General features: G+C 35.5%; 1 protein-coding gene across 1 annotated transcript in view; it reads right to left on the minus strand.

The window, feature by feature from the left end:
• The window catches only part of SEMA3E (semaphorin 3E), a 79,994-nt gene extending 58,339 nt beyond the window's left edge, over window positions 1-21,655 (minus strand). The window contains exon 1 of the mRNA XM_072401744.1: window positions 21,084-21,655. Within this exon, the coding sequence (XP_072257845.1) occupies window positions 21,084-21,186 (103 nt within the window). The 5' untranslated portion in view covers window positions 21,187-21,655. The remainder of the gene's footprint in view (window positions 1-21,083) is intronic.
• Between the last annotated feature and the right edge of the window lie 206 nt (window positions 21,656-21,861).

The following is a 21,861-nucleotide window of genomic DNA, read 5'->3' on the forward strand; positions in this document are numbered from 1 at the left end:
TATGTGATAAAGTAGGCTCTAAAGGGTCCAAGCCAATGGTGAGACTAAGAAGGGAAGGGATAGCCAACAGGGGCAGGACATATAATATTTGGTAAAGTATACACAGTGCAGAAATATACAACTATTCAAGCCAGGTGCAGGTCTTAATTTATTTAAAGTAACACAACCAATGGGCCAAGAACGCCACAGCATGGTTGCTGTGTCTGTGTTCCTTGCTATTCTCCAAGCCACCACATTGTGTTAGGAAGTATGGGGGTGGGGTGTTAAGAGTTAGAAGCCCAGGGCTACACTGGTGCTGAAAACTCTTTGCTACCGAAATAATTAACTGCATGCTGGCATCTACCTAATCGGCAGCACACTAAAATCAATGTGCTGCTAGTGAGATGTTTGGCAACCAATAGGTAAATCTGACAGTAGAAGGAAAGATTTAATTGCCTGTGTAGTCCTGAAGTCATACGTTCACATTTTAAATCATGTCTCGATGAATTGAAGTGTGGTAAATGCATGCAAAAATCACATTGAAAAACAAAAACGACATTCTTTCTGTCCTAGCTCCTGTCATTTCAACCACCTCATGCAGTTCTGCACATTAAATGGGTGATATATTTTCATTAGCCATGCAGCTAGTTGGCACTGGCAGCATCATTGGTGAAGTCATGGTTCTAGCCACTGCCTTGTAACCTAAACAAAACTTGTCTGGGAAATTATTTAAAGTAGTAAATTAGAAGGGCTTTAAAAAATTTACAAACTTTTTGGCAAGTAAAAGTAAAGTCGGTTTTACAAAGGGATCAGTGCAGCGGCAAATTAAATAATTAGGCCATGTTCACACTGACCATGGACTGTGGTGTGGTTATGGTTTCCTAATGCCAGTGAACCTCTGCCACAGAGAAGATGCTACATGTATCTTCTCCCTATGGCAGCTTCATAGAGAATGAATGGGTGTGGCAGTAAACTGTACCGGTACCACTCACTGGCGTCAGCTGTCAGACACTGCTTCTTTAGGGAGCAGAGCTGCTGTGCAAGTCACTAAGTGGCTGGCAAGATCCCAGATTCTGGGTGATATGTAGGACTGCTCAATCCTGAAGTAAGTCTGAACCTGCGTTAACTTTTTTAGGGTAAGACACCCAGGCTGCTGTGATAGTCCTACATTGCCAATTCTCTATCACACACCACATACAAGATTGAAGGAATGTTATGTGAACATCCATGGTTACTGCAATAAAATCTATTTTTTTATGAAAACAAAAACTAAACTCTCATTCACCTTTTCTGAACAGTCACATTACCTTTTGGTGGGCCAAAGGTGAAAATTATGTCAAAAGCTATAAAAATACCATCAATAGAAATAAAAACTGCTTGTTTACAAGATCATTTGGGAATTATGATGGAGCCAGAGCAAATTCTTTGGGCACATCATACAGTGTTAAAAGTTATGTAAAATGTCATACAGAAAAGTCATTGAGGAGGAAAATTAAGCCTGGTATTATGGATGTCACACAAACCAGCTATGGGTTACGTGACCTTTAGGCTGCAGAAAGCTTGGGCTTTGTCATTATAGCAGCACTTGTTTTCTTGATGCTAAACACAGCCTCTGAAGTGACACAGGTCCCATGACACACAATTCATGCATGTATCAATATGATCATACATGGCGTGTACTTTGATGTACATGGGAACTGATTTTTAGAAAACAAACAATGCAATGTGTTTTGCATAGCACAATAAAAATTTTCTCAAAACATGTTTGCTTTCATTTGCTATATATATATATTTGTATATGTAATATTTATTAATAAACATATATTATTATTTTATTATTAAAAAACAGTATTTAAATAGGGCCAACATATTACCCAGCCGTTTACATTAAATAGGAGTTGCAAATGACAGACAGATACAGACAGTGACACAGGAGGGGGAGAGGACCCTGCCCCGAAGAGCTTACAATTTTTTTGTGGTTGCAAGATCTTTTAATTAAACAAAACTTACAATCTAAGAGAATAAAGAACACAAAGAATAATGCTATTAGTATCACAACCTAAACAAATCTTTTTATTATACAGCTATTGTTGAAGAATCTTTTTTTTAGGTCTCCTAAGAAACCAGATAGAAAAAGCACTTGTAAAGTAACAAGTTTTGAAGTTGCAAAATAATCACTGGGAAAGAGAGATTAGATTCATGGCTTGTTCCTGAAAGCACTGAAAGCAGCTGCCTGCTGTTATCAGCAGGCTGGCCCATTAAGGTCATCATAGAGAGTGACATCTGGACAGCAGGAAAACAAAGCACCACACAGCATGTATTACTAAAGTTAGCACCTTTTCATTTTTCACCATTTTCTGTTGTATAAATACAGGAAACATTTAGTACACTTATAGAAGCCTGTGTATAGCTATTTTTGTGTTTGATTGTATTATTTTACTGATATTTTATTCATTTATAGAAAAACAAGTAGAATTTTTAAACATTATTCCAATCAACCAGCATTAGGCTGTATAGGTGTACACATTTTATTTCTTTTTGCCCAAATGTACAAACACATGCATTCTTTGTAACACATGCATGTTTCCCCAAGTTTTGTTTCCCTTAGTTCTCTGAAGGGACTACAAAACACTTCCCACCCAGTCTTCATTTTCCTGACAATTGGGGGAGATTTTCTGTGGGTCGACAGACCTCAAGCAGAGCTGATACACTGTTAAGGATTTTAGTGCAGTATTTTCAGCCCGCAGAAATTATTTTTTAATAAAATTAAATTTATTATGAGACCATATTACAAGTTCCATGTAGCTTTCTAATAATTGTTGTCACTCACAAGTCACATTTTGTGAAAAGTCAAGCCATAACTTGGCACCGCTATGTTCCAGCTGGGCAAATGAATAAATAAATAAATAAATTAATGAATTTATAACTATAAACATCATTAGATAAATTCAATTTGAATAGAAAATAAATCATTATTAGAATAATAATATTAATACCCTAACATGGGCAGACATGAATATTTTTCTTACCAAACAGTGAGTACACTTATTCTGACTTATTCTCAATAAGTTTAATTTATATTTGGGGTCAGTCCCAGATTAAGTAGCTGGCTATTAAAATGGAATAATACACATTATGTTCCTAAGGTGAACTTGCTTCGGCTTTGTTTGACCTTATTTAAAATAATGTTGTCATAAAGGACCTGTTCCACATTATAAGCCATTTAACACTTATTGAAGACATTTTAATTACTGTTGTCTTCCCTTGTATGGAAATTCACAACATATGCAGTGATATAAAACAGAAATGTTTGCAGTGTATTCTGTAAGCTGACAAAAGAGTATCTGGCATGTGTTAAACCAAAAGCACATCCTTGCAAGTCATCTTTAGTCATACCTTCATCTGTGCTTCTTTAAAATACTCCGTGCATACCTGACAAACCTAGTCACATCCATAATGCATACAAGCATTGTATTCTGTAGTGGAATTCTTAGGACACTGGATGTTTCAATAATTTGGAATTTCAAGAAGACCTAAACAATGCTAGCTCTAACATAACCATAGAGAACACTGTTACTTTGAGTTGGAAGACCTCTATATTAGAACTCTATTTTAAGAGACGGGGATTTTAAAGCATAACATTTTTTTCCCCGGTAAGCTTCCTACCTGGAGATCCTGCAAATAATATTGCTGGCTGGCAATGCTTATCCACTGTCTTTTAATTATTAGTAGTATCCTAAACCTGGTGTGTGCACTTTTTCAGGTGGATATTGGATTGCCTATCTCCTAGACCTGATAGGCAGCTTGGTTGGTGGTTGTTACACCACCGGCCACATTGGCATCAATAAAGCATCCTAGCACCTCTTATTTCTTGTCCTGCTGCCAAATATGCTGGACAGAATGTTAGATGTAAACTCTACCATGGAGTCACAAATGGCTGGTTGATGATGGCTCGCTGAGCCCCAGTAATAAAGATCCTTGACTGCTAGGTGCAGATTTTTTATACATTTATAGTATGTTTGTAGGTAATTATGGCTTGACTGGGCTATTGTGTAGAGAGGGAACTTGGGTACATTTTTGTTTGTATTTTTTAGATTACCAATCTTAAACTCCAATCATCTAATGAGTTCCCTTTCCACCTTCTCTGTCTATAGATAGTTGTTCATTAAAGCATTACATTATTGCCAAATTTTACTTTGCCAGCTGTGTGGTTCTACTGTTGAGGTAGTAAGTTTTAAGGTAAACAAGGTAGTAAGCTTTAAGGTAAGTAAATTTTAGGTAAATCAAAGGACAGGCATTCAAATTATGGTTGAGTTCGGGGGTGGGGGGAGGTCTATACCATCTCTAAAGCTAAATTTTGTTAACTTTAATTTGAGTCAACATTGAGCAAGACTACAGTTAATTACTCTTCTAAATTAAGGTGGAAGATCAATTTGAGAGTGGGTTAAGCTTAATATATATAATAAAAATATATTTAGTAACTCCTTAAAAAAAAAAAAAAAATAAGTGCGTCAATCATTACTGTTTTCGTCATGCAGCAATAGCTAATTTTCCAGGGAGTGATGGCTATGGCTTAATAGCAGGGAGTAGCCTGTAAGAAATTGACTGTAGGGACTTCCCTTAATCATTAATAATATATATATATATATATATATATATATATATATATGTGTATTTTATGAGATTTACTGAGATGTAAAAACATAAAGGAAAATATTGTACCAATGTAAATGATAAGATAACAACAATTATAATCATATATAATTAAAAGCATATGTTATTCAATGCATGAAACATGTTTTCTATAGTTTGGAGTTTAATTTAATCTAGGTGGGTGGGGTGGCTGTCTTCTATATAACTGTTAATTTATAAAATTTCAGGATTAGAATAAAGTTAAAAAATAACCATTATTGCAATTTGTTACCAGTCATGAGATTTTCAGACCTATGCATAAAGTCGATAAATGAAAAAAAAATATTCAAACAATTTGAAATGAAAATCTGATAACTAGTTTGCTTAAAAAAAAAGGATAGTTCTGAGCCATATGTTTTGCGCTACTTAATCTACTCATGACACAAACCAGTACAATCCTTAGGTAGTAGCAGGCTCTCCTTAGTTCAAAGCACTTAACATTTGGCAGTTCAGAACAAGTTTCTCAGAGTCATGTGCCTTTCATCAATTTAATAACATCTTCCTCTAAGAGTAAACTATTTACAGGAAGAGGCCTCTATGCCTAATTGGTAATGTAGAGCAAATTCTTTGCCTAGGTTTAAAATACATTAATGTCTTCATATACATAGGTTATGTTATATGTCACTTATATGTGTCTTTTATATGTTGCACTAAATCTTGCCCGTGTATGGTACCTTGGTTGAAATAACATTTAGCCAATTTAAATTAAATGTTAAGTGCTAAAGTCAACATTTATATTAAATAATTATGGTATGAACAAATATTATAATTTATATTTAGGTATCATTCTATAGATTGAGTGTAGCAGTTACTTTAATAAAAACAGTGATGATGATGATGATGGAGGCATAGACTGGGGATGAGTAAATATTTAACGCAGAACCAAATTCACACAAATCAACAATCTGCGTTCCAGCTTCTTCCTTTACTTCTTCATCTTCTGGATGATCATCGGCCATTTTGATAGTTCATTATTCAATTAAGGGAAGCCGGGGTTGCCAGCTTGTTCTAGAGACCAAAGATAAAGCTTCGCAGCTCAGCTTTGACGCCGGAAACCCACAGCGATCAGGCAGTTTAGAGATATTATTTCAGAAGGGACATTATCTGTCCCTTTCTGCATTAATGACCTGCCTTATCATGCAAACTTAACAATGGAAATTTAATATTTTCTGGTTTATTGTGACATTTGCTTTTCTTCTGAAGCACTTGATTATAACTACAGAGCTTTCCTGCACTCTAGACCCTCTTAATGTAGCCACACATTTTCCATGGTCTTTTATATCCTTAGTTGACCTGTAATAAAATTTACTGTTTATCTGTTGCCAATGGGTATATGATATCTTGCTCTTTTTTTATGAGGATACAATAAAAGTTGCAATTTTTACATGGGCTTCAATCCTAGAAGCATTTTTAATGACTTTATTGACCCAATGTTATTTTTATATACTGATTTTGGTAACATTAGTCTATAATGTTTTACATGGATTATGTGGAGTGCTGAAACTACCTATTAAGGCCTAATCTTGTACCTGTCAGAATAATGCTCATTGATATATGTATTCTTTCTGTTTGTGACTTTGTACACATAAGTTGCTGGTTATGAAGCATGTTTTGTTATAAATATTTGATACTTCTCAATGAAACTTCAGCCTGAGCTTGATGTGATTTTTTTGTGTTTTTTCAATGCTTTGGTTTTAAAGCTTTATTAAGCCCAGGTTTTACTCTTGACTATGCTTTGGTCACAATATGCACAGCTAAACTGATAATACCAAAATGTTACTTTTATCTCCTCATCTATCCACCCTACTGTTCTGTCCAGTCCTGGTGAATTCCTGGTGCACACTTTGGGCATAAAGGTATTTATATCTAAATCTTTAGATTTACATTGACCCTGACCAGTATTTAGAATCTGTTTCATACATTCCAAGACACCACAGTAAATGATTGGGTGAAGTGAATAGAAAAGAATGCTTGTAAATCAACCTGAAAAATTCCTAATCATAGATCCTAAAAGAAATGGGTACTGTAATGGTTGTGTTGCATTATATAATGCTAAATGGTTTCTTTGTCTGGTCATGTTCAAAGCATTTTAGCTTAATGCAAAGTTTGAGTGAAATAATTACCCATTGTGTTCCATATTTATTCAAAATATATAGATTGCCCATAGACAGCAAAAGTTTGTTTCAAGAATGGTGCAGTTTTCAAACCAACAAGATTGATCATAAAAAAAAACATTTCAAAGTAACAAAGCCAATTATTTTGTATTTTATTATGGAAGACATATGGTAAAACTACAAAGTATTTATGTGGTTTTACCACCTACATAATTGCCAATATGCATTTACAATAGTAATTTTTAAGATACCTTTGAGTCTCATCTAGTGATTGTTTAAAGAGACTCACTTTGCTTAATTTCCTTCTGGCTCCCTCATTCTACTGAAGCCATTGAAAATATCCAGTACTTCCAGCTTTAGAAAAGCTTGCCCTTCACACATGATGCAGTATAGGAAGACATGATCAAACCTGTGTAAGCTCTGATATCATGTTATATACATCCTGGGATGGCACACATGGCACACATGGGAAAAGAAGGTATAAGAGGCTCAGGAGAAAGACTATCTATGGTCCAGGTTTGCTGGATCACCCAGGTTTTCTAATTATAGTCTATCTTCTCCAGTCCTGCAGAGCTTTGATAAATTAAGCCCAATACATTTAAAAAATTATAAATATTAACATACTGTATAATAACATCTAAATCTGGCACACATGCACACAGGAAAATGTGGCGATAATTTAGGACAGATCCAGCTGTACAGCAGAATGGACAAGGACACCTGCTGTAATACAGAAAAGGAAAAACAAACAACACCCATACCACTAATAACAATATACAGTTCCATCTAAGAGGAAATATAAAAAATAATCAAAGACTTGCAGCACATAATGACAGTGTAAAGAACATCAAATAAACTTTCCAAAACCACAGATCTTGGGCATTCCAACCACTGCCAAGCTCAAACAGATTTTAAAGATATTCATTTTTTTTCCCTTTCCATATTTCAAAATTTGACTCTATTTTCTCCAGCTGTGTATGCTGCACCATAAAGTTGGATTTCTGTAAATCTCCTAGCACTCATCATGTGGCTCTTTCATCTTGTCCTGCTGCTTTATAAACTGCTGTCACTGGTGTGTGCGCGTGTGCTGCAGGTCAACAAGTGTAAAAATGTGGTAATCCCAAATCAAACATATGATTTAGAAAATAGGCAAAATGCATTTAAAACATGACATTCAGCACATTCTGGAAACTGTTATTAGCAAAATATCCACCCTGGTTTCAAGCTACAATCAGATCAGTCTGGACAGGCCAGGTTATATTATTAGTGGAATCTGGATGTGCAATTTTAATTTGTGCCCTGCTTACTATTCTAAAAATATGCTGTTGTCAACCACAAATTGCAAAGTGGGCTAACTCTGGGTATGCTTGCACCAGCTGCAAGGAGACAATGGGTAGATCTGGTGCAATCAACACTAATGCATGTTAAAAATTTGACACTAAGGTCAAATTGCATGCAATTTTATTTAAGGGGGTTCCAGTCAGCCAGTATATGTTAGCAGGCAGGAGTTTTTAGAGGATGTTATAGCTTATAGAATGCCTGTAGGATGAGAGCAGAGACTGTTTACAACCTATTTTTTTTTTATATAAATACATGCTCTCTTCTTGGACCAGAACCGTGTAGAAAATTGCAAGACACTGTCTTGGTCAGCTTAAGTCTGGGTATCTGATAAAGGCGCATAATGGCCAAGTTCCAGGGGACTTTTACCTGACATTAAACTCTCCTTCAAAACTAAACAGACATTTTCATGCAGAATTATAGTAATTTAAGACTAAATATTTAAATTCTTCCAAAAGTCTAATCGACTGTATTTCCTTAAAAATAGAAAAGTGACTTTTTATTTGGCTGAGGCTAACAAAAACAGAAGAATGAAAAAGTCAACAGAACATCAGATGGAACTCAGATAAGGATTACATGGGTTTGTATAGCAGTTGCACTCTTATTTACATTGTGAAATCATAATGAGCCAAAGGAAAATTGAAATCAGGGATGAAAGTCTTATTGGACAAAATGCAATATGTGACTGTACTGGGGTCAGTTGTGCCAATACAAACTATTATGGTTACTCCCTCTTAGCAATGCCAGTGTAATTATGTCTTACATCCACCAGAAAGGAATATTACATTATGATATATGGTTTCAGTGTGGTTCTCAATAAAGTAAGCTTTAATAAGCTAATGATATATTAAATAATATATTTAAATATGTATCCTGGTTAACAGAATGTTTTTGGATATTTTCCATACTTTTTTCATAAGCCTCAATTGAAGTGCCTTTCATTTCCAGCCTTGGTGACTAGTCTAGCAGATCACTGCTGCACAATATTATAAGGAAACCTCTTATTCCAGCAGCATGAAAACACATTTTTTTTTCGGGTACGGTTGCCCCTGCTTGGTCGTTTATTGATCCACCAATCAATAAACAATGTCATGTAACCAGTTAATACACACAGATTTAATACACAATTCTAGAAGTACAAACTGGAAATACACAGAAAGGCCCATTCCTTACTGAAATTTAAGGGTTGAATTGAGTGCTACTACAAATGATATTGATTGAATTGTATACTACTGTTTCTTTACATGTTAACACTGGTTACATTTAGGTTTAGCTTACCAATAACATGTAGAATACAAACATAATAGTTTAAGCGGACAATATTGTAAAGCCATGCATGTATAGCGAATATATGTACTATACAGTACATTATCTTAGTAAACTATGAACTTCACAGGTTCCCATGGACATCACATAAAATCCATGACAACCTCAGCTGAGCTGGAATTTTACTTATGTCAACAGTAGCCAATAAAGGATTCATTGTCACAATCACCAACATCCACACCATGGATATAATGTTTTACTGTGTTCTAGTCATTGGCTTTGGTGCCACAAGCTACTCAAGAGAGATGATTTTATTCCTTTTCATCTATCTGGGTGTCATGTACATTTAACTGTAAGCAGTGATTTTGTCTTTTCCATATAATAACATCATTGTGGAATTGCTTGAAAATATCAGAGATACAGTATCTACAATGTAATTTGATAACTAGTAGAAGCCTGATGAAAGAGTAGGAAAAAGTTGACTAAGTGATTGAATTCCAGTAGTAACCAGATGGAATCAGGGCACTGGGGACCAAAGCAGTAGATGGTAGAGATAATCTTTATTACAATCTTAAAATATTTGTCCTTTGATATGACTGGCTTTATGGAATTCAGACAATATAGATTATTACACAATTACAGATGAGGTTATCATCAATAAATATTATAGGAAAATCTATAAAAATCACCAATATAACGACCAGCAAACATTTGAACGTTTTCTTTAAACAGACCATACCACAAAGTGTCCATTCAATTCTTGTAAAAATGATAATCACACATTTAAGTGAAAAAAAAGAATGAATGTAAATATTTCAAATTGTTCCTTGCTCTTCAAGATTGATACAAAAATAATTGTAAAATAAAAACTCCTTATCAAATAAATATACATGTTTAGTTATTGTGCAAACAAATCATTTTTTAATAGCTAAGCATAAACCCCCTGAAATTGAATTTGATTTGAATTTAATAGTTGTTTGTATAAGTTTATGATAAGTAACCCAGAATAGAGATAATGTCCTACAGCACTTCTCAGCCCTGTAGCATTACTTAACATCAAAGCTATTATCAGTAAATTTTGATTATATTATCACTGTATCATTTAAGTGTTCCAACTCCTTGGGTAGTGTCAACTTCTTTGATCAAGAGATCAGTGCCAGATGTATGATATACAGAGGTGAAGTTGCAGACTTTCACACTTGAGGCAATGCTCACAATTTCAGCACCACACCTTAGGTAATTAATAGCAGCAGTTAGAAGACTGATTATAAACACAATATAATATGGCATAGGCCAATATACATATCTAAAATAACACAAAGGATCAGAGTATACATTCGTTTCTATGATTACATACATTACTGGCTCAATTTTTGCATTATAGGCATTATTTTATTTTATTATCGTCCAAAAGGGTCACTTACATATACATTTATTAAATAGGAACATACTAACCTTTCTGTCATTCATTTCTTATATGTGTTAACAAAAATCAAAGGTAAAATGACTACTAAAAACCACATGGTAATTCTGTGAGACCTGGGTTGTGGCCATTTTCAAGAATCTTACTTTCTAGTTTTACATTTTTGTTTTTGTTAGAACTACAGTTCCTGTTAAATGCTTTTATTAGGATTGTATCAGGATTTACCTAGATACTAAAATAGTGCTCAATGGGCCTGATTTATTATCCAAGGCTGGGAGGACACACTTTCGTCATTGAAGCTGGGTGATCCAGCAAACCTGGAATGGATCTGGTGCAGGATTCAGAACATTTGCTAACAAATAGCAAATGACTTTTAAGAAATTCATTCCAGGTTTGCATGGAAGTGTATTCTCTCCAGCCTTGTAGAGCTTAAATAAATCAGGCCCAATATCCCAAAATAGACTGTTTACAAACTGACCTAAACTGAGAGTGTGTTGCTGCTATTGGATGGAATTCCTTACTGCATGAGGGTGAAACAGTAGTCAGTGGATACCCTAGAATGTGACCTACTGAGCCCCTTTATAGATTAAAGTAAATCAACCCCATGTGTAGGTGAGAAACCTAAATAACATATAATCATTGCTCCTAATCTTCTCAATCAGTAACTCACAATACCTACATTACCTACAATAGGGAGAGAAATGTTGGGGACCTTTTGGACCAGTGGTAATAAACAGGGTGGCCGATAGCTCCTAAGGGCACAGCAAACTACAGCCATGCAGCCAGGAGAGGAAAAACACACGACGGGCAAACATAATATACCATGGCTGTGGCCGACCTATAGACAGCTACGTTACATGAATGACTGTTGCTTGGAAAAACCTTTCTTTGATCTGGTGTAGCTGTATGTAAAAAAAGATCCCAATATCTCCCACTCAAGCTGGAACTGGGGTGAAGTTCTTGGCAGAATGCTGTGGCACATTACGGGTCCAAAATGGAACTTGGCATGTAGTAGCATCTATTTTACAGCAAAATTAATATAAACTCAATGAATTTCTCCTCCCAGGGTTGGACTACAGACTTGTATCTGTTGCCCCCGAATAAACATAATCTTTTTTTTTTTTGTCTCTATTAGAGCCATGTTTTACCTTTTTAACTTGGCTGACCTCCTTAAAGTTTTTTTGAGCTACTAGAAAATCCTTTTCCTTTCTGATATTTTCATGTGGGCACTTTTCTTGGTGTGCGTTAAAATGGGCAGGACATGTGGATGAGCTCAGTAGACATTTTCCAAGCCTTTTAATGTTTACAGTAGAAAAATTCATGAATGTTCCATGAGCGGATCTTAAGGGTCTACTGAATAAATATTTCGTGAAAGGAACTTTAAAAATTATGTTCAACTCTAAAAGACAGCAGATAATTAGAAACCACATCATAGAAAAGGTACAGCTGGCCCTGGAGCAGGTAAATAAATTGCAGTGGGTCACCAAACCATCCTTGTCTGCTGGAATATGCTAATAAGAAACATAAAAACATGAACTCACCTGGCTACAAATAAATGACACATTCATGAAAATTACAAAGTCAGTCGACCAGGAAGCCAGGAACTCCCAACTAAATGAATCGCTGAGGTAACTAATTAAGCCTGAATATATAGGAAAACATTTCACTCATTTATTTTACTTTAAATACCTCCAAATAATCCATGCATTTTGTTTCCTACTAGGCCTATATTGCAAGCAAATGCTGCATAGCAAGAATTATCACTAATTTGTTAAACAAATGGTTGAGATTTAGGCTTAGTACTTGCTTTATTAAAAGAAATAGCTTACACATATTTTCTTGTTATAAAAGTGATCTGTACTTGATGATTAAATAGTGAAATATGCTTTGTAGCAACTTTTAAATGAATAGTAAACCTGAAGATGGGGAACAAAAAATATTTTAAATATACTTCATTATAGCCACAACCAAAAAAATTGCACAGGTAAAAGTGACATCATTACTGTTTTACGAGGACGTGAGTTGTATACGAGAGACCCAGGAAGACCATTCACCTTTTAAGCATATGTCAAGGTAAAAAAAATAATAATATTAATTAAAACACATATTTTGTACATGCATTATCTGTCTTTTGATCCTGGGCTCTCCATATATTCTAATATGGGTTTGCTAAAGGACATGGAATTGACAGCATTTTTTACCTGGACTGTTGTTTTTGCACTGACCCATTTACACAATGAATTTGTTGCACTGTAAACAGAAGTCTTACAGTGCTTGAAGTGCATTATGTTTACTTAATAAGACCAATATGTGTGTGGATTCCCTCTGATTGGCAGCAATTCTTAGTCTAAGGTTTATATCACCTTAATAACTGAACCGAATGTATCAGTTCCCAATATTAAAAATAAAAGTTGCAGATGGAAAAATTAAGATGATGAAAAGAATAAAGACATTAAGATATACAGAAATGATTGGAGTATGGCAACCGTATAGATGCTTAGATAACTGAACAGATGCATATGAGCAGAATAATAGCAGTATGTTTTGATTAGCACTAACTATGGCAGCGATTTTTCTTCACCACAGCAGATGTCATTGCTATTATCTTCTGTTCTCACACGAGCAGAAGGTGACAACAACCCTACTAATGACTACAGCGGAAGCAAATTCTAGCAGTGCCGAGACTATGAATCTGTAAAACAAAGCCAACTACAAGGAACATATGTAATGGACTGGATGTGTCATACAAATAACAGTACAACTACTAAAGTACAACATTGCCTTTGTAAACCGGGATGTTCTGGTACATGGAAATATCATGTAAGGTATATTTTATGAAAAAATACCTTAGTTTACAACAGTCGTGGAAAAGGCTCATGAGAAACTTTATCAAAGTAGGAATGGTATACAGAAGTAAAAAATAAGCAATTTTATGGGCTTCATTTGGTGATAGGAAGAAAGTTAAGGGTTAGATTATGGTTAGACTTAAGCTTCATGGTTAAAAGATTTATTTTAAATTGGACATTTCAGTGTCCATGTCTGCTTAAATGGTTTCCTGACATTTCACAATATACACTAACAGTATAACTTTTCATTAACCACCTGGGCGTTTTACTGATGTCTAGAGTTCTGTACCAAAAGCGGTACACTGTTTTTCATGAAATTTTTTTTTTTTTTACATTGTAGACCTGTAACTTACAGAAATATGTCCGAACAAGGGTCTAGTAGATATCATGAATATAAAAAATAGTAATATATTTTTCTAAAACACCTCCCTAGTGTGGTAAATTTTAAAACAGAGTCCAACGTCACATACCTATAGACAAAACCACATTAATATATTTTGTATTATTTTGTATTGGATTGGATACAGGACTTTGTATAGAATCCAATACAAAATATTTGAATTTCCCGCTACGACCCCCGTCGACAGGTGCATGCACCAACATCATCAGGAATCACCGAGGGACGCGTACGCGAACGCCGGGTGTTCTAATTCTTTCTGAACTTCCATGCAAAAAGTGTTAAATTTTTTGCATGGAAATTTATTTCAGACCGTAGGCTATAACTTACTGAATTACTCAAAAATTACTTATAATTCACTGAATTACCGCATAACTCACCGTAATATGTCCAAAATTTTATAAATTTAATAATAAAATTTTTTTTTATAGAACATAAAAAAAAAATCTTTAAAAAAAAAAATAGTGTATAATGTAATCTAACTGTATAGTAGCTTATATAATACATATATATTACAATTATATATATATTATATAAAGATTTCTTTGTATTGGACTCAATACAGCTTTTTTGCATTGAGTTCAATGCAAAATTATTTGAATTTCCCGCCCCGCCTCCCGCCCGCACCGGCGCATGCAGGGATGTCACCGGGAAACCCCGGAGATCATCACTGCACATGCCGGATGAAGAAAGAAGAGGACAGACGTGTCCGGAGGAGCTGCGGAGACAGGGTAAGTATTTTTTTTCAGTTGTAATCCGATTGTCATACAATGTTGTATGACAATCGGATTGCAATGTCACGCCTGTTTATATTTTTAGCTACCCTGACCTTGGTTCGGGGTAAATGATAGTAGCAGGTTTATTTACCCTGTACCAAGGTCGGGCTAACCGCCCGGGTGGTTAAAGCTCCACATTTTCTCATTAAAAAGTGCCCGTAAAGCAGAACCAAACCCATTGGATATTTAACTGATCCCACTCCATCTTGGCCACTGCCATCTTCTTCCTTCTTCTCTTTCTAGTTCTGATCCTTGTCATGCTTTTGTTAACACAGACACTCAGGATTTACTGTATATGATTGTGTCATCTCTGAGCCAGCATCTCGTGCTAGATGATACCCAAACAAAGATGGAATAGTAGATGGTCAGGGGGAGTACTGAGATCCCTATGAAATGTACTCAAGTAACTGGAAGCACTATGACACATTACTAAGCATGCATGAGCTTAACGTAAAGTATCCAATGCTAGGGCTACTTTAAGTGTTTGGTTAAAGTGCTGGGAGGTATGTTTGGATAAAAAAAAAACTCAGTATGTCTCCCTTAACTATTATCAAAAAAAAAATAGATTGTGGATGTGTTGTGGCCCCTTTTACACTTCCTGGCTTTCTGATGAGCTAGGCAGTGCTTGCTTTTGCATGTCCCTTGCATTCTAGTACACTATGACATTAGGCTCCACAGACGTGAATGGGAAAGCCAAGCCCATTCATCCTCTAAATTGACATGAGAAGCAGTGGTCATTCATGTTACACAAAATAATGACCTAATACTGATAGTTTAGGAAGGATGGCTGTATAGATATGCTGCTAAAATAACGTCCGGCATTAGCAGCCAGTCATTGTAATCCAACACAGAGTAACAACCTCTTCAACAACATCAAGGACCACACAGTTTTGCCATAGATTATCACAAATAATCCTTCTAGGATAGATCTCTATAATATGTATTGACCTTTAGCATTTACCTCTCCACATCTCAATGCACCCCCTCATTACAGATTAGAATCCTGGCAGGCTGCCTAGTCACTGGTGGTGGGGGGAGGGGGGGCATAAAAGTGTCTTTTGGTATAAGGATGAATGAAACCACAGTGGCTAAACTACAGATTTCAGTGTGAGTCTGTTTGTTTTAAAGCTTATTTGCTGATTGTGAGCAATATGTAAATATTTGAATGTCTATATTCTGGCTACAGTTCTGTCTGTTAAGAATATGTTAATATTTATTTGCCTGGCTACAGTTCTGCAATAAATTAATGTATTAGGAGTAGTATTTCAACTTTTTTTAAACCAAACTCTGTGATAGGCAAATTCTGGAGGTGTAAATTCTAACTTCAATACTGGTGTGCTTTTTTGTTTTTCAGTAGTCCAAAGTAAAACTGTGCAGAAGCAATAAAGACCAGTCACTGCAACGCTTTTCTTGTGCAGGGTGACTGGTGTCATATCTGCCCCCTGTAGTTTTCTGCTGGCAGAGTGCGCAGTGACCACATGCAATGTGGAAAGACTAGGTTTATATCCTACAGAAGTGAGCTTAAATGGGTGGCTATGGTGAGCATCCATGGGACCTTTCAAAGGGGTGTAATTACCCTAAAACAAAAATGACGAGCAGTGAAAGTTCAGAGGTAAATTAAAAGAAAGGCAGATAACTCAAACCCAAGATGCACCATAGTGTACTAATTACTATGTACTGCTGTATTACATTTTATTTGAAGACACTTTAATTTAGGCATAAAGGGGTTGGAGCCTCTGTCAGATGCTGTATTTGTTCTTATTGAGGTGATTTCTCCATCACTTACCCTCAGAACTGGTAAGAAATCTCAGAAACCCCACAAAACAAACATTTTTAGTATGCTAAGTAGACCAGTCTCTGGAAGAGCTACAACCTACAGTAGACCAGGTGAATTGTGCATTGGGTGTTCACCTATCTGTATTTCACAAGTGAAGATTCTTTTTATAGGCATTTTGTGTCTGATTGGACTGGCTATGCTAATACAAACAATGCGAAAGCATGGCTTTTCTGCCTTTTACAGTACTTAGCAATGTCAATCAAAGGCATTGGGGTGCACAGCTGCTTCCTTGCCTATGGGCACATTTTACCTTAATTCATCCCTAGTAAAACTTTTAAAAATAATTTTATTGGCTGCCTTCCGAGACCTAATGATGATCACAAACCCTTTTTTTCATGTGTAGGCATCACAGTGATTGCAGCAAAATACCCCTCAACCCAAACCAATGGTAAGAAGAATTCTTCTTCACTGTATGCGAAGCAAAAATGAAATATTGACTGGTATTTGGCTTTATTTTGTTAGTGATTTTGTTTTTATTAGTCCTTTTTTTTATAAAAAAAACTTTTACAGGATTGCTGTTAAAACATAATAATTACAGCAGGATAAGGTTTGTAAATCACTTCCTCTGGCACCTGGATTTAATTCGTCATTATTCAATACTGCTAACATGATCAGTGCACTTGTGCATGTGTTGAAACTTTTTTTTTCGAACAAGAACAAATGTGTAATATAGTGCTTCTGTCATCACTGCCATCAGAACTGTACGCTGCTCTTAAAACTGGCTAATATAGTAGGTCAATGTAATAGCTCTTCCTCAAGAGCATGATCATTTAAAATCAAAAACAGGAACAACATAGGCTGTCAGTAAAATAAATAATTCCTTGAAGAGTTTGAAGTACAAGCTACCTTTTCTTCAGGACCAAAAGCAGAAACGACCCAACTTTATACCACAGCTTCCGAAAGACTTGAAAAAGCATTACTTTATTTCTAACATAAACTGAACGGTTTTGACTTTAGAGACAACCAGTATTGCAAAGAGACAAATAGAAATGTATAAAACATTATTAGAATGAATTAAAAGCAGAGGTAAGAACAACACACATTTTGTAAATTACACAAGTGATCTCAGATTTAGGATTTTTACAGTTAGAAACATTGCTGTTACCCTAATTAGTTACCAACTCTGAAAGATTTGGAATTCAAAGTATTCAGCATTTTAACAGTCTGAAATGTATGAAGGAAACCATTCACTAATAGTATGTCATTACATAGAACAGTGCAAAAGGTTTCATTAGGCAAACTGTTCATTTAAAATGGACACATTATAAGCCAGGGGAATGTCCAGAGCAGCCTTTTCTAACCTTTTTACCCCAGAGGACCCCTTGGAAAAAGTTTAGGTTCTCAGGAAACCCTGTTTAAAATTATATATAGCGCTCATGGTATGGTATGGATATCAATAAGTGATAGATAGAAGAATAATGAGTATGACATACAAATACATATTTGAAATGTATGTTGGATGAATTCACATAAACTGTCCTTATGTAAAAATAAATGTCATCTACAAAAAAAATGTAATCTCTCAAAAAATACCCATTAGCATTAATCACAAAATTAGTGGCCAGTGGAGAAATGTCTTCTCACCTTGGTGGTCAATGAGAAAATGCCACCCTTACAAACATTAAACAGATGGTAGGTGGCATGCCAATGACTTTTCCCTGTGATGCTGGCCCAAAGCTGTGCCGGCACAAATGAGAGGGTCAGTCTACCACAGCACACGGAACCCCTAGCAATCTATGGAGGAACTCTAGAGTTCCACAGGACCAATCTTGGTTGACAATGACTGGTTTAGACTATAGAATGGACACATAATATATTCCAGTTAGCTCATTAGTGCAGGGCCAAACTGAAAATCTTGAGCTTTTCTCACTTGTGGAAGGATAGTTCCCTTTTTTAGAAAGCTGTAGACCCCTTTACATTATTTGGTACACTTAAAGAATATTTTAAAGCTTCCCCCAGCTTCTTATTTACATGTTTGTGTACTAAATGATCGAGACACTCACCACTTCCCATCAGAATCAAGTACATATGAATAGGTAAATCTGTATTATCTCAGCATTTACTTTCTGGAGCACACAAAACACTTTCCATTGCAAGTGACACCACTGCTTCACACACAAAGTATAGAGCAATACAGGATAATCAATTCAAGGCTGCAATTTGTAGCTAAAATAGTAAAATAGGGCATTTATTACTTTCTCACAAAGACTGTGTGTAGAGATTCATACAAAGGAACAACGAATGCTGGAAAATGTAGAATTAATTTCAAGTTTAGCAATAGTAGATAATTCTCTGGTAGATTATGCATTGTGGCACCTTTATTCTATAATATCCTTTTCTAGCATATCATTTTCACTCTTAGAAGTTGCCTTTTCACTAATGACTGGTGGGTGCATAGCAATCACTGTACACATAGGAGAATAGTATAGTACCCTGTACAGCACTGTATCCAGGCATAGACTATGACTGTAAAGTTTAGATTTGCTAAAAAGGAACTGCCAGTGTTATGGGTTTAGAGCTTCTATAGACTAATAAGTGGTATAGGTTGCATACGTTCATACCAAGAATTACCCATCATGATAATGACACCAATTATGCTTGTCAATAACATGCAAACACCTATAGAAAGGAATGGAGGTAACTAGCAATCAGGTGGGTTGGAATGTTGTGTCTGGTTTTTGGTTTATCTTTACAAGGATGAATATTGCTGATCCATAACTACTCAATACTACTTTAAAGACCTGAATATGGAGATTGTTAGAAACACATGGAGCAGTAAATGTGAATAAGGGTTATAGTGGATATCTGTTCCCTACAAGTGTTACTAGCTTAATAGCAGTTTAGAACATAGAAAATACATACATCTAATCTGCTCCACACGTACCAAATGACCCGTAATTCATGGGTAATATTTATCTTTTGTAGAACCTTGATGAAACCTTTATCCAAACAACTTTGGTCAGTGATTGAAAGCTGGCCAAGCAAGGCAATCAATCTGGATGTGCAGTCGCAGTACAAAACAACTGTGTATGTTCCTACCTGGAAATTGTATTTAAAGTATATGTTGTAAATACTATGGTAACCCATAGTACTACACAATATCTGACCTTTCATGAGCCAAACCAGAACTTAATAAATGATCCAGTTAGTTCACCAGTGCTGCCATTATTGAGTTGGTATTTACTTCTCTGGGATATGAACTTTACAAATCAAAATGTAAATCTTATTGAAACATCTGCAATAAACAAGTAACATGCAGACAGAAGACAGCCCTTACTTCATCATAATTGTCATTATAGCCTGTATGTAATATTATTGTATACAAGAATGTATTCCCACCCTGGTTGTAAATGAGTTAAAGCTGAAAGCATGTAATCATGTGTTCCCCCAGAAGTAACAAGTGAAGACAGAGAATGAAGATAAAACAGGCGGCTGAATTTCATTCAATAGGTTTTGTTTAGCTTTTTATTGCCAGGTGGTTTGCTATACCTGTCACATAACATAAAAGAAGCTGAATGTTTTTTTGTTGCATGTAATCCTGTCAGCCTTGAAGCAGTCTGCTGCACATCACAGACTTCTGACCTTTTAAGCACAAAGAAGCGAATGAATATCTAATTACAGGAGTTCATTTCCTTTCATTAACAGGTTCTATGCAGTAATTACACACAGCACATGTACAACAAGCATGTAGCTTCATAACCTTCCCTTAGTATCTAGATGAGATAGCACACCAATTATATTCTTCATGATCACCAAAGTATAGGTGCCAATTGTCCCTAGAATCTGTCCTTGGAATCATGCTGTATTTCCAGCACCAATTACCCAAACAATATCAGGCTCTTTGATAAAAAAAAAAGCCAGAAGAAAATTACCAGATAATAAAAGGTGATTGTAACATAGTTAATAAAAGGATTATTATTAATAAAACAATTAGATTAAAAAAAAAATGCATGGCTGATTTTTTTCTTCCTTGTTTGAAACATTTTGAATTCTACATTAAAAAATGTATTACAATGTTTAATAATAATAACATTTTTTTATGTATTGCTAAAAACATGCAGTTAGGTTAATTAGCTTCCACTCAAAATTGATCTTAGACTGTGATAATGACATATGACTATAGTTAGAGATTGTGAGCCCCATTGAGGGACAGTTAGTGATGTGACTCTTGAATTTGTAAATTGCTGTGTAATATGTCTGCGTAAAATGCAAGTTAACAATATATGTTCATTACATATTTTTTAATAATTTATAGATTAGGCAAGTCATAATAATAATAATAATAATAATAATAAATGAACAAAAGTGCTCCATAGAATGAAATACATATAACACAGTCACAAGTTGTATTGCAATGTTCTATGTTCAGACTAAAGGTAAAAATATAAAGTCTTGGTATGTTGCCAAAATCTTACCTTTATGGGACAATCGCAGTCTTGGTTGTCTTGTGTCAATTGTCAGGGAGCAAGACATTGGAATTCCAAAGAGAAGTAAAGCTTTAATCAGATAAAGTGCCATGCTGTTTAAAGTCAGTGCTAAGTAGTTCTCCTTGGTATGTTCCTCTGCTTTCTGCAGGAGTTTAGAGAATAGCTCCCTTTTCAGTTGCTTCAATATCTCCCAGAGGAATCCCCTCTCTTCCTAGTACACATTTCCTATTTGTCATGCTTCATTACAATGTGTAACATTGAGTGGTCTCTTGCCAAGACATTTGTTTACAGACTGCCATGTCATTCCTAAGTCTTACCCAGTGCTATGCAGTCTCACAGTCCTGTGTTCAATATTGCCAGGCAGTCAGAGAATCCAGCTAAAGACCATTAAAAGGCTAAAAAACTCCTCCTTGCTGCTGCACCCTGCTAGAATCCTCTTCCTTGCTGGGACTTGCCAGGCTGTTACTTTTAATTCACCTTTCACCTTTTATAATTAGAAGCAAAATGTGATTTTTTTTAAGGTGCTGTTAGATCTTAGCAGGGATGCTGGGCTGTCAGCTGCTTTCTGTAGCAGGAGAGCAATGAAGGATGAGGGAATAGACTTCACTACTCAATTGCCAGGCAACTCCTACTCACTGCACAGTAGCTATTTGTGTCATTGCCCAATTACCATTTTTGAAATGTGCCTTTCATGTGTCTGAATACGCTGTGCTTTTAATGATTGGAAGAAAATCAAGCCAGATGGTTGTCATAATTTTATAGCGCT

The sequence above is a fragment of the Pyxicephalus adspersus genome, chromosome 2 (genome assembly GCF_032062135.1).
Source record: "Pyxicephalus adspersus chromosome 2, UCB_Pads_2.0, whole genome shotgun sequence".
NCBI classification, from domain to species: Eukaryota; Metazoa; Chordata; class Amphibia; order Anura; family Pyxicephalidae; genus Pyxicephalus; species Pyxicephalus adspersus.